Source organism: Myiozetetes cayanensis, unplaced genomic scaffold (genome assembly GCF_022539395.1).
Source record: "Myiozetetes cayanensis isolate MyiCay16 unplaced genomic scaffold, myiCay2020 scf9, whole genome shotgun sequence".
Lineage (NCBI taxonomy): Eukaryota > Metazoa > Chordata > Aves > Passeriformes > Tyrannidae > Myiozetetes > Myiozetetes cayanensis.
The window spans coordinates 25,127,447-25,140,902 of NW_026088185.1; the positions used below are offsets into that span (position 1 = coordinate 25,127,447).

Here is a 13,456-nt window from a genome sequence, read left to right on the forward strand (position 1 = left end):
TTTAGAAGCATCAGCATTAACTAATGGTGGAAAGAATCCCTAAGTCATCTTTAAAAACATCAACTTTTGAAAACTTACCCTTAAACAGCCAGGACATGAGTCAACTGATCAGAGTTAGAACAACCTCGATGATATAGATGAGTTTTTTGGTTGCGAAGTGCTTTTAGAAATATTATCTGCCAGGCACCCCTGAGCATCTCCTTTTATAGTAAGCCATTTGAATTAATGCAGAATTGTAGCTTCTGCATTGCCATATGGTGGTACCCAACATCTGTCATAACTTGACCTCCTCCATGAACCCCCTGCCCTCTAAGGCTCCAAGTACTGGAAGAGTTTCTGTATGGGCAGCATCGATCTGGTGGGTGAGGATGGGAGTAGCCTTGAGTCTCCTTTAGCAGACCTGACATTGGCATGTTGGGTAACTCCAAAGGAATCATTTCACAACCACAGTTCTGGTATCTCAATCAATACATACTGTTTCTTCTAATGATATGACCTCCTTTAGAGACTGACAGTGCAAAGAGTGTTGGGGTTAAATGCACCTATTTATTAATTTTACTGAAACCAATGAATTTTACAGGAAATACGTCACACATGACTGTATTAGACCACAGCCACCTATACAAGCTCACTTTCATATAAGCCCTTTTAGTATACTCTAACTATGAATAATCCTTTCAAATATTTTAATTTCTTTTATGTTAAATATTTAACACAGGAAGTCTGAAATACAAGAAACATTCTTCTCATTTTCACTTTTATTAACTAATAATTTGCCTAGTTATTTTGTGGATAATAGAGAAGAGGAATAACCTAAGGATAAAAGAGGATACATGAGTAGTAGCTTGAAAAACAGTTCAAAAGGGGAAACATTAAAGTATACATAGATTGTTTCAATACAGTTTCTTAACAAGAGGAAAGGGGTTTGGGATTATGGTAAAGAATATTGCTGCCCACCTCTTAACTGAGAATGCCCATTTCCATTTCTTCAGGAAACCTAACCTTTATTTAACAAATCAGTTATCCAGAAGGGACCTGCTTATGTCCTACTATACTCTGTCAGACTTGGCAAGATTCCTTGAAAATGAGCCAATTAGAGAGAAGGAATCATGCTTACTTTTAGTGCTACAAAGGACATTGATATTCATAGTCCAATAACTTTATGGCAAGCATAAACCTCTTGGAGGAAGAAAGAGTAACATATATGAACCTTATTTTCATTGAAATAATTTCAATGCCAAAGGCTAAAACATAAAAGGATATGAAATTTAACAAATTATGACATTTGGGACAAAGGGTAGGGAATATACATGATTGAAATTACTGTCTTGAAAGACCGCCACAGAAGCATGAACAGAGTAATCCTGATGGAGACTTTCAGGATTTAGCAAAAGTCAGTTAGTTATCTTAATCATTCTTTGCATATAGTGCTATGTTTCATAGTCCAGAATTGTGGAGCCTGACATCTCACCAGCCCTCTAAACAACTGTCACCGTCATATTACACGTGAGTAAAAAGAGGGACAAATCCGAAGAAAGCAACATTGTTTATATTGCCTGATTCTGCTGAGAGGTGCTCCACCTAATTTCAAGATGTACTGAGTCCCTGTCTCCATCTATGCCAAAGTACAGATCTGTAGAATCTGAAACTGACACAAAGAAGGATTAATCTCTCCTTCTGCTGAGCTGCTACAAGCTAAATCCTGATTCCAACCCTTTCTCCAACCAACACTAGAACCCCTATTTCCAAAACTTCACAGTTATAGCTTGCATATAGTGTATTTCATCAATAAAAGTCAATTGGCCCATGTTTCTAAGGACATTTTTGACTCCTGGCAGCAAGAAAGGTGACTTACACAGATATTTAATTTTCATTCACTTTAGGGCTATTTTTGATTTCCTGAGTGGTATCGAGAGACCTGAGTGTAACAGAAGCAGATTCCAAGGTTTCACCTCAGCAGGGGTAACTTCTACTACCCTGGAGCTACGCACTAAAATATTCATAAATCTGAAAATCATAAACACCTCCAACAGCAAATCAGAGATGGAAATCTGGGACTGGACAGGAGAGGGTTAGGGTTTCCTCAGTAGTTCCACTTCCCTGATGCAACTTCACTTGGAGTAAACTGCTTCAGGCAGTTTATTATTCCAGCTGCCCCTCCCAGGGATTAGGATACTCATCCCTTGCCAGCCTGAATGCTAACCACATAACATAACCAAGAGAAACTACTGCAAAATCCATACAGAGAATAAAAATGGTTTGGATTGTCTGTTGGTTTTTGGTTTTTTTCTTTCCTTTTATAGTTTCATTTGACAGTACTTGAAAGCCTAGTTATTTTGGAATTTGAAAGTCTTCAAAGTGGTCTGGGTCATTCGGTCAAATGTACATATTCAACCACATGACATTAACTTTCTATTGTTCTGCCACAGGCTACTGACTCACCAATAAGCTTACTCATCACTTCCAGTGTTCCAGTGCCAGATAACTCTTGAATAATTCAAACATCCCCATTTACCTATGATGATGTTTGTCTGGACTGATTTTTCTGAAAGCACTGCAAGGACTCAGGAGTCAATGTCTTTCTGAGAAGACACAGGACCTGAGCCCCTAAAATCTTTATATGCTTTCAAAAAATCCCCACATCATGTACCTTTTAACAGAAAATGGATTTATACCTCCTGTTTTGGTCAGTAAACCTAGAAAACTTTGACATTTTCTAGCTTTGATATTCAGACGTATTGGCCATATTACATTGAAAAAATCCAGTGAAGAGCAATAGATATGCCAAGACAGAATGCAAAAGATAAAATTCTAATATATTTCTGTACCAGGTGTTCTTGTACATACATGGTATTTCTCATTCCCTTATCTTGGTGGCCTAATGGATCGCAGTGTGGAATAAATGGCAAGGAATTACTATTACATAGTCTTGCCAAATGGAAGTCAAAGTACATTTTAAGCCCCAACAACATGATTACACAAAGACTTAATAGGCAAGTGTAGCACTGAACACCAAATAAAGGGACATAAACAAGGGCAATGACCATTCTCATGAACTGAATATCATGAAGTTGATGAAGCTGCAGACACAAAAATGAACTTAAATCAGTGCAGAATTCTATATTATTCTCACAAAAAAATCCCAAACCCCAAACCCAAACAAACCAAAAACAAAGCAACAAAAAAACTTTACAAAGTTACAGTGGTCTCACTTTGGTAGCAAATCAAGGCTACTTACCATTCTTGGAGAGAATGATGGCCAAATATTCATGAAAATAGGTGTTGATGTACAGTAGAAGGCTTGGGGTATGTGCTGTGAGAAAGCTAAATGCAATATTCTCCTTGGACATGACAGCATCCGCATAAATGGCAGAGCTTGAGGTGCTCGCGTTTTTTGTGACAGGATAAGGTTCTTGGAAAATATAGGTAACAGAAGTGCCGGCTTCAAATAATGCAGAAACCTCTGAAAGCATATGTAAACCAAGGGAATAATTTCAACTTCTGCATTTTCAGATTTCCCAGGTAGGAATGGACATGAACTGACTAACTCAGAAGCAGAACATTGCAAAATGCCCCTGACCCAGCTGACAACAGTATTCCTTCATTTGGTTAAGGAGTGTGTCCTTCCTTAGAGTCAGTTTGTCTGGTACAGGGAAGGACAGTGAATGGAGACATAAATTCAACTATTTTAATGCTAGAATCAGGACTCCACAAGTGAGTGAGAGCATGTGGTTCAGAGTGGTTTCAGTGGGAACTAAATTGGAGAATATCACTCCTAAACCACAATAACAGCAGAAGATGCAGCCCACTTAGCAAACCCCTCACATTTGTGAGGTGAAGGGCAGCCATGGAAATTAAAAATTCACACTGCATATTGCTGTTATTGAGCACTCATTTTTCTGGTGTTGACAGCATCTTCTACAAGCCACCAGAAAGGTTCAGTGAGGACATATTCACCAAAGACTGAACCATGCAAATCAGTTTTCTCCTGAACGCTTCATGCTTATTTTAAAAATTTCTTAACGTTTGGATGGGTTGTCACAGAAATGGCCAAAGAACATAAAAAGACTACCTCTTTTTGTCACATCATTGCTCTGAAACTTTATAAAGAAAAGCTCTCAAGATTTTTTTAAGGTGGACAAAATGGGATGAGGTTTAAGAACAACTAAACTAAACATTCAGATATGGGCCAACACCTGTATGAAAAATTTCAGCCCTATTTGTTAATGTCTGGGTCCTATATGCAACTGAATAAAGGAATCATAGTGGGATATAGTTGTAAACTTTACTAGTACAGCTAACACCATTTTGATTTCTGAGGCCAACACTGAAGTCAAAAAAGAAGGTCTTGTAGCCTGCTTAAGATAAATTCTTAGTAATGCTGAAGGGACAGTTGATAACAGAGTGTATTGTAACATAGGGTACCTCAAATGGACATGGGTGAAGCAGTGCTGTAATTCAAAGCCCACTGAAGACGTAGCATCAAAGCTTGCTGCCTACCTTCCTTGCAGAAAGGTCCTTCATAGGCTGAGTTAGTACAATCACAGAAGTAACCAGTATACTTCTCCACACATTTTCCTCCATTATGGCACAGGTTACCATAACTGCTGCAATGCCCTGGACATCCAGGTTTAACACCAGGTGTCATTTTAGCTCTCTCTTCAAGGTCAAGTTTCTGTCCGTTTAAATGAAGAGATCGAATGCATCCCAAAAAGCCCCTCTGTCTGGAAGCTGTTCCCCCTGAAAAGGAGAGAAAAAAGGACATTCACTCATTGGTGAGTCTTCACAGTAATGAAAGCCATGAATTTCAATCCAGAGGTACAAATATGAATCCACAATTTTTAAAAATAATATTATATATTATATGCCAATACACAAAGTGGCAAAAGATGACAGATGGACAGTCTTGGGAACTAAAGGCCTCTCTTTTTATGAAAGGACTAAAAAGTTGTATACGACACTTTCTTGTTGACATTCTTCTCTTTTTTGGCTTATCTGTTGCCCTGTCTGGCATTAAAACTGCAAATTCATTTGGGAGAAAGTTTACTTTCTTTATTGTATGTCTCCATATCACCTAATACATGAGAAACCCAAAACAAAAATATTGGGGTTTTTGTTCGTTTTGGTTTTTTTTTTCCTATTTGTTGTCGTAGTACAGAGCATAAATAACATCCCAATCCCAACAGCAGGTGAGTTACACATGCTGATGAGTCCTGATAGCAGGGATGAATCATGTTCAGCACCAGGCCTGCTGGCTGAAGGGAAATGACTTGAATCAGAGTTTATGAATGACTGCCTAGGCTGACATGTTGCATGTAAATGGTTGTTGTAGCAAGAAACACAAGTTCAGGTCACAGATGTGTTATTTATTACAATTGTTAAACAAAATTGCATTTCTTGCTGAAGACCAGACCTGTGTGGAACTACACAAGAGGACAGTTCAGTCTCTACAAACTACCTAGCTTTGCATCTGCCCAATGAAATTGGTAACAGTGTTACAGTGAAGGTGCTTTTTCCATATGAGGGGGCTCTGAGAATGATAATAATTACAATTGTTACTCTATGAAAATATAACCATTTTTCTTATCATAGGCTTTGTTTGGCAGTTGCCAGTATTTTGCTTTTAAAGATACTGCAATTTCGATTGCTGCTAGGAAAATCTAATTGTGGTTCAGGAGTTATCAGCATTTGCAGACTCTGAAATGCTAGCTTTATTGGTGATTCTCCTGCAAAAGTAGTATGAAAGAAGTTATTATTCTTCTGTAGAAGTTGGTTCTATATCAAAGTGTATGAGATAAGAGATTACATCATTTGATAAGCCCTTGCAGAAGAGCATATTTTTTTTTTTCCTGAAATTTATAAAGTAAGACTTCTGCAAAGTAAGAGAATTTAGTAACAGTCTGAAAAGCAACCTCATCTGAGCTCTAGTGTTCTGCAACACCATTCTAGCATACTTTTCTTTCTGGAACACTAATAGCAGAAACACTGGATTCAAATTAGAGTAATTGAACTATAGACTATGCATGAGACACATTTATTTCATGCTAATTTTATGATGCCTCTCTCAGATAAATAAATATTTTCAAATTTCTCTTTTGTCATTCTTAGCTATTCTTTATAGGAGAACAAATGTTAGCTCACTTATACTGAAGGCCCTCTGAGGACAAGCATCAGGCCTTCTGCATTTGCTGCACTGTGCACACACAATCCTTTTGCTTGGAGATTTTGTTCCAAAACAAAACATACCATACACAATTTTCAGTCATGTCCACATAAGTAGAAATGTGATTTCTCCCTTTAAGGCTACTGGTTACTTTGTTTTCCTTTGAACGGGAGAAAACCACAAATATTACAAGGATAAATGACAGTTTCCTTGCCTCTTCTCTGCACACATACAAACCCCAGCTGTATCATATAAAGAATGAGTAAAAACTACTGCTAACTGTTCCACAGATGTCATGTTTATTGCACAACCCACATTCTTATTGCTCTCTAAAGCATTTGGAAGGCCATGTAAAGTTTCTCACTCCTCTTCTAATGTCTGGGAGTATAGAGCTTAACACAGACCAATTATATGATCCTAGATCCACACAGTATTGCTTAAGCAAATCTGTTTGTTATTTTGGGAAGTTTTCTTCAATTGACTAGACCTAATCTTCGTACACATTTCTGCAAAGCAGGGAAAAATGGAAAACAAAAAACCAGAACTCCTCCCCAGATCAAGCTTTGCAGATTCTTCCTACTCAAATATGCCAATGGGCTGGACAATTCAGTGGATGAGATCTAAATGTTTTATTCAGGAAAACAGATTTCAGGATAAGCCTATGGCCCATAAACACTGAGGTAAAGGGTGTACTATGCTGAGTGGAGGTGACAGTCAAATGAGCCATGCTGTTTTCAGCAAGGTGTTTATGCAGCTGAATTTTACTGAGGAGCCTTTGGGCAAAGGACAGAGAATCTGAGAAGAGGGGGCAAGAAGCTCTCAACTGAGCACTCATAGCATAGCTTGGTGACACAATTGGCTAAATAATTAACATTTTAGCAATGAGTTGAGGATTTTTTCCTGGTAAAAACTGGATTAGGGAGGCTGAAGCAGAGTGAATAAGTATTAGGAGCATCCTTGCTTTACGTAACTAATACAAAGAAAAGCAAAGGGCAGAGAAGTATAAGAATCATAATCAGGAGTAGGAGAACTTGCTGTGATATTCCTCAGGAGACCTTCAAGTCACAAGTGTTAGTCTCAAACTGAAAGATGTACAAAGCAGTCAGGATACAGAAAGAGTTAGGCATTAATTCCTCCTCCTGGCATCCAAGGAGCCTACAGATGCCTTTAAAACCAATAACAGTAAACAAAGCATACTCCTTCTTTTCCTGTCCTTCCTTCTGTCTCAGATGTTGAGATGCTGTTGGGGTTTGCTCTCCCTGGGGTACAACTGCCTACAGAGGACAGTGGAGGTTCATTCAAGGATTCATTCCTTGCTCACTTGCTCCCAAGACAAAACCAGGAATCCAAGCACTTAACTTAGCCAGTGTCCATAACATACCAAATGAATAGCACAAAAACTTCTGATCAAAGCTTTATTCATCAAATTAATTTCTCGGGATTTGTATTTTGCTTCTCTGATATTACTACTCTGAGTTCAAATCCTGTTCTCAAAGAGGCCTGCGAGGACTCCCCTCCCTGTGATGGAGTCTTATGGTCATGCCTTTGGCACTAGGTAAGACAGAACTTTATCTCAGACTACACCATGAAAGGAGATAATGACCCATCTCCTCCAGGACCACAGGGATATGCCAGGCACAGCTGCACTGTACAAAATGATGTCCCACATTTTGAGTGCTGAAAATGACTGTCCATCGAGAGGAATGATTTTTGCCTGCCCCTTTTGAGCAAGTAATGTGCCAAATTGTCTTGCTACTTTGGTGCAGTTGTTATTACGTAACCTGAACATTTGTTTGGGGTTTGGTCTTTTCACTGTCCTTTTTTTTTTTTTTTTTTTAAATCAAGAGAAGAAACATAGCCAGGTGTAATGATATTCGTGCTTTGACTGAGGATTATAATGCACCCTAAAGCACTTAGATACCCAAGACCCACTAAAAGAAATTGAGAAATGGTTCTCTAACTCCTTTAGGCTGCATTAAAATCCAAGCTTGTTTGAGTGTACTGGCAATGCAAAATCATTTCTCCCTTCCACTTCCCACACACAGAAAGCTACCTCAGAAGCCTGCCACACAGAGACATTAAGACTGGGAACCCCTTAATCATTGTCAGTAGGCAGAATAACTGCAGAGACAAACATGTTGTGGATTATAGGGGGAGTAGGGAGCAATATTATGTGCTGTTGCTTCTTTCCAATTTACATTGTTGTTTATGTATTTATTTTTCAGATGGGATAAAATTCACTCTGCATGGTTGAGGTATTAAATCAGTAGCTTTTTATTAGAGACTGGAATGAGACCTTCAGTAGAAACAAACTATGTCACATCTGTGTATTGTTGGACTTCTGCCACTTTTCCCTGGAGCATCCAGGGACAAACAGTGTCAGAATCAGAAGGCTGCCCAGGTTTCCAGCTAATTCTGACAGCTCTTAGGAAAACTCAGAAAGTCACAGAGAATTTTGGCATTCCATATGGCAGAGTTAAGGGTTGAAAAAGCACTCCCAAAACCATTTGTTTTTCTGTCCCTTTTGTTCATGGTTCAGTAAAAGTGTGGATGAACAACTGAATGCAACCTATTTTTTTCACAGTGAGAACTTTTCACCTCTTGGCTGAGACAAATATCTATATCCTAGAGTTTTCTGTAAATATTAGAGTAAAATCAGTTGGAATTCACAGTTGAAATCAACTGGTCCAACATGTCCCTTAAAGTATAGCTACATTCAGATGAGGTACAGATTCACTTCTCCACCAAAACCAATGGGACCTTTTCTGCACAGCTGCTACCCATCCACTCAACTCCCAGCTTGTATGGATGCCTGATGTTATTCTGCCACAGGTGCAGGGCTTTGCATTTGTCTTTGCTGACAAGGGTTCCTGTTGGCACATTCTCTTGTGAGGTCCTTAATTCCCATGGATTTCCATGATGCAATTCATCAATTATATCACTTTAAAACCACCATAAAGTTGATTCAGGTAACCTGTTTATTTTGCTGAGGCTGAGAAGCAAGCTTACAGGCAGATACTGCTTTTCAGATGTGAAATGGTAGGCAGTTGGTATATATATGACATATCTAATAGATGACTGATGAAACCTTCATATTTAGTCTTTTAGTAAGATACAACCAAAACATTGCAAAAGTCTATCCAGTCACTAAATCTCTAGTTTTTCTAACTGGAAAAAGTAACTTGGCCAGATTTCTCTGGTGTTTCTAAGGTGTCTAGCAGCCTAACCTTACTGCCTTCAGGCCTGGACTCCCACAGAACGTACTCTAAGGATCAAAGTAGCATTTAAAAAACAAGCCATTAGCAGCATGCTTCATACCAGAAAACAGAAACCCTGCATTGTGACAGTCTTAAGCCTCCCTTCTGTGAGTTCTTCAGTGAGCTCCTCTCCAGCTGAGTCTAGCAGAGATCATTTTAGATATAAATCAACAGCTATGTGGGAAGGACTCGTGACATTGATGCAGCTGTATCTATTTATTACAGATTAATTCTTTGCATTCAGAGCCCAGTAATTACTGCACACATACACAATAAAAAGCTCAAATAAATACCCTAAAATCTACTTAAATCAAAGTGTGTGAATACACAAGTAAACTATATTAAAATGAATAGACAGATTGAGGTTTGCTACAGCATTTCAGCTAAGAAAGAGACTCCATTTTAAGGAAGGAATCAGTAGTTACCTGAATGGCCCTGCATAAGAAGTGAGATACAGCTCTCTCCATCACTGAGCAGATTACTCAGAAAGACAGTGCTTGAATATGAAAAAGAGAGGATTCCCCTTGTAATCCATGATCATATTATCAAACAAAAGCTAGTCCCAATCCAGATTTCTTTTGCATGGGTTATAGGGAAACAAAATATATGCAGAGATTTTTTTTCTCTTTTAATTTTTTTTTCTCCACAGAAAGATCACTTTTAGGTAAACACCTGTATTTGTTTTGACTCTTCACAGTTCTCTCAGTCATGGACTCAGTAGCCAAACAAGGGTTTTGGTAGGCACGTTTGAAGGAACAGATTTTAAAGACCATAATTTCAATCAGGCTTTGCCCCAGAAATTTTTATGACAAATTTGTGACTTTTACATTGCATCTAAAGAGAGAGATAACATTTTCTACAGTGAATGACACAGCCAGTACTGCACAAGAAGGAAGACTATCAGTTCTTTGGCAATAAATACCTTTCAAGTATTTGAACCTAAAAATACCATCAAGTGTAGTATGCTTAAACTATGGTTAGTGCTTTGAGTGTAAAGGCAGTTGTTTGGGCTTAGTTTTTGTTGCCTGTGAAGGAATGGAAGCAGAGAAAGCAAAATTAAGTCACCACACGCAAGCTCAAAGGTGAGAAAATAGCATTCATGAACAAGGTATGGACATAGAAGTACTGCTGATGTCTACAGAAAGCCTTATATGGTGCCTACCTACAAATAACTGGCTGTTGAGCTGCAAGCGAAAGTGCCCCTCAGCAGGTGCCTCCAGGACCTTCTTGGGCAGGCTGTCCACCTGGAGAGAGGTTTGCTTGAGGTTCCTCTCTGCTCGGACGTAGTGCCACTGGTTGTCATTCAGGGGGTTGGGAGACTGCACAGTGGCTTCTGTGGGGCCATTCCCAACATCTATGGAGAAGGTGATCTCTTTGGGGGCTGGAACAGATAAACAGATGTGAAGAGGAAGTGAAGGTCTGAATTAAATTGTGGTGGTTTTGACATCAAGAAATCTTACATAAATATAGGGTTCATTAACTTTTATGTCAGCAAATAGTACAGGATCATTTACCTCCCATCTCCTACACAGCAGCTTATACATAAATTTAAGCCTGCGGCCTCACTGTTTGATCTCTGCTGTGATTACGCTTGGCTGTGGGTACACATCTTTTTTTTCCCATAACGATTACTGTGCTCTAGAAATGGCAGTTCTCTTTCTGAAGTAAAAGTGACAAATGCTGCACAAAAGTCACACAATGGTACCAAAAGATTTTGGACAAAAAATGCTAAGATGGGAGAAAGGATGAAGGAGCTGTTTCTGACTAAATCTTTCAAACTGCATATCCTTAATTACATAACTTGGCCATATATGGTAGGAGAGAATCCTACAAGCATTTGTTTGCCTAAGTCTGACTCAAGAAGCAAGAAAAAATAGAGGAGCAAACCTAGTTCATCGGTGATCCTAAACCAAATTTGTATATGTAACACATGTCCAGAGATAATAAGGCCCCTAAAAACAAGACAGTAGTTGAAAAACAAACCACATAATGGAGTCCACCTTGCTCTACTGGAAGCCTGAAAGAGGCTAGAACTTTTTAAAGTTCTTGCTACTGATTATTTTTCCTCTTCCTAAAATGCTAAGTGCACTAGGAAGACCAAGAACTAGGTCCACAGATCACAAAAACAGAAGGTCGCAGACTGAAAATTCATAAAAGCCCTGTTATTTTGAGCCTCAGAAATTGGATAGGTCTAGTTTTGGAAGCTGCTTCTTAGATAGTTAAGATAGGAAACGCACCATAGGGATAGACAAAGATCTATTCTGAGCCTCTGCATCTGATAAAGAGCCATTTCCCTTTGAAGCAGCTGGTCAGTAAAGCTTCCTTGATACAAGGCCTTTAGGCTGCAAATTCCATCTGGCACAAGGAAGCACAACACCAAACTACTGATGAGAAGCCTAAGTTTAAAAGATTTTTCCCAAACTTTTAAATGACTCATTTCTCTAGGAGTACAGAATTAACACACATCTAGAAGCTTTCACTAAACAATCCTCTTAGTTTACAGTATTTGTTACACTTGATGCCATTTTTACTTCTATATCCCTGAGAATGAACCACAGTACACTGAAGTACAACCAAATTGGACTTTGATGCACAATTAACAGCAAATCATACCTCATTACCTTGTGATAATGCACCATGACATTTACCATTGGTTTAATGAATCGAAGGGCCTTGGGGCCCTGTTTTATTAATTTTTATGTTGGGGTTATTATAAGCATATTATCAAATGCATAGCACTCAGTTTGTTTTCCCTAAGCTTGACAGAATTTGGAATACAGAAGTCATATTTCATGTCAAAGCCACAGGACTCTTTTATCACTAATAAATATTTGAAGTTGTCAGAACAGGAGTGAGGCAAAATCTCACTAATTAAATTTCCTTCTATTCTCCTTTATATGCTGAGTGGCAGTTACATTGCACTCACTATATTTTCAAGTATTCAGAACACATTACAACTGTGACTGACTTATCTTGCATTAGTGTCCTGTCCTTCATAAACTCTCACCTTGTAGCTGTACCATACACACTCAGTTCCTCTGAAATCCTAGGGCTGCATCAGACTGGATATGTTTGTTACTGATACAGGAATAAAAGTAACCATCAGAATGGTTGCTTTAAATTTTTCAACTTTCAACTAAAATTACAGCCTGTAGGTACATCTAACAGGTAGGTTTTTTTCTCTGAAGAGAAAAAAATAAATATAAATGTTGAAAACTATATTCATACACTTGTTTGTTTAAGAAAGATAAATTTAGCCATAACAAGGTTAAGCATAATGACCAAAGCTATACAGGGAAACTCTTGACAGGAGAAGTAGACAAGTCTAGATTAATGAGTCTTTAAGTCTCCATCTTATCCTCTTCAGGAATCTCAAGGTAGCAGAAAATATGTCCTTGCACTTGTCAAATTGGGTAAATACACCAAGATTTCTTAACAGTGAAACTTACAGCTTATTTCAATTCGTATGAAGTCTTTAATCCCAAGGTTTTCCAAGAATACCCCAGAGACGGCGGTAGTTTTGAAGAAGAAGGAGATGTCTGCACTGAATTCGGCGTGGAATGTGGGGAAGTGCAGATAGGAGGCCTCTGTGTTGAAGGAAGCAGCGTTCCAGAACTGCCCTGTAAACACAACCCCCTTCTCTATAGTTAATTGGCATAGGACAGCAGCTGCAAACTGCATGTGGAAAGCCACTTTTTATCAGGAAAAATAAGTTAAAAAAAAAGACAACAACAACAAAAAAGCAAACCAAAACCAAACCAACTCACCAAAAAAAAAAACCAAAAACCAAACCAAACCAAACCAAAAACCAAAACCAACAACAATAACAACAACAAAAACCAAAACCAAAAAAAGAGAGAACATTCTGTACCTATGGAAATTGAGAAGAGCTAGTACTCACTGTCTCCATAGCAACGCAAAGGGCCGATTTTCCAAGCAGCCTCAGAATTTGATCTGTTTGTGTCAGTGATCACTATCTGAGTTACAGGCAAATGGTCTTTGAAAGCAAGGAGGCCGGTATCATTTGTCCTGGATT

The 13,456-nt window shown here is 38.5% G+C and overlaps 1 protein-coding gene across 1 annotated transcript in view; it reads right to left on the reverse strand.

Moving 5' to 3' along the window:
- CNTNAP5 (contactin associated protein family member 5) overlaps positions 1–13,456 on the reverse strand; it is a 285,860-nt gene that overhangs the window by 39,150 nt on the left and 233,254 nt on the right. The window contains exons 15-19 of the mRNA XM_050339553.1: positions 13,322–13,449; positions 12,870–13,040; positions 10,583–10,801; positions 4,501–4,740; positions 3,239–3,463 (exon numbers count right to left, since the gene is read on the reverse strand). Coding sequence (XP_050195510.1) covers positions 3,239–3,463; positions 4,501–4,740; positions 10,583–10,801; positions 12,870–13,040; positions 13,322–13,449 — 983 coding nt within the window. The remainder of the gene's footprint in view (positions 1–3,238; positions 3,464–4,500; positions 4,741–10,582; positions 10,802–12,869; positions 13,041–13,321; positions 13,450–13,456) is intronic.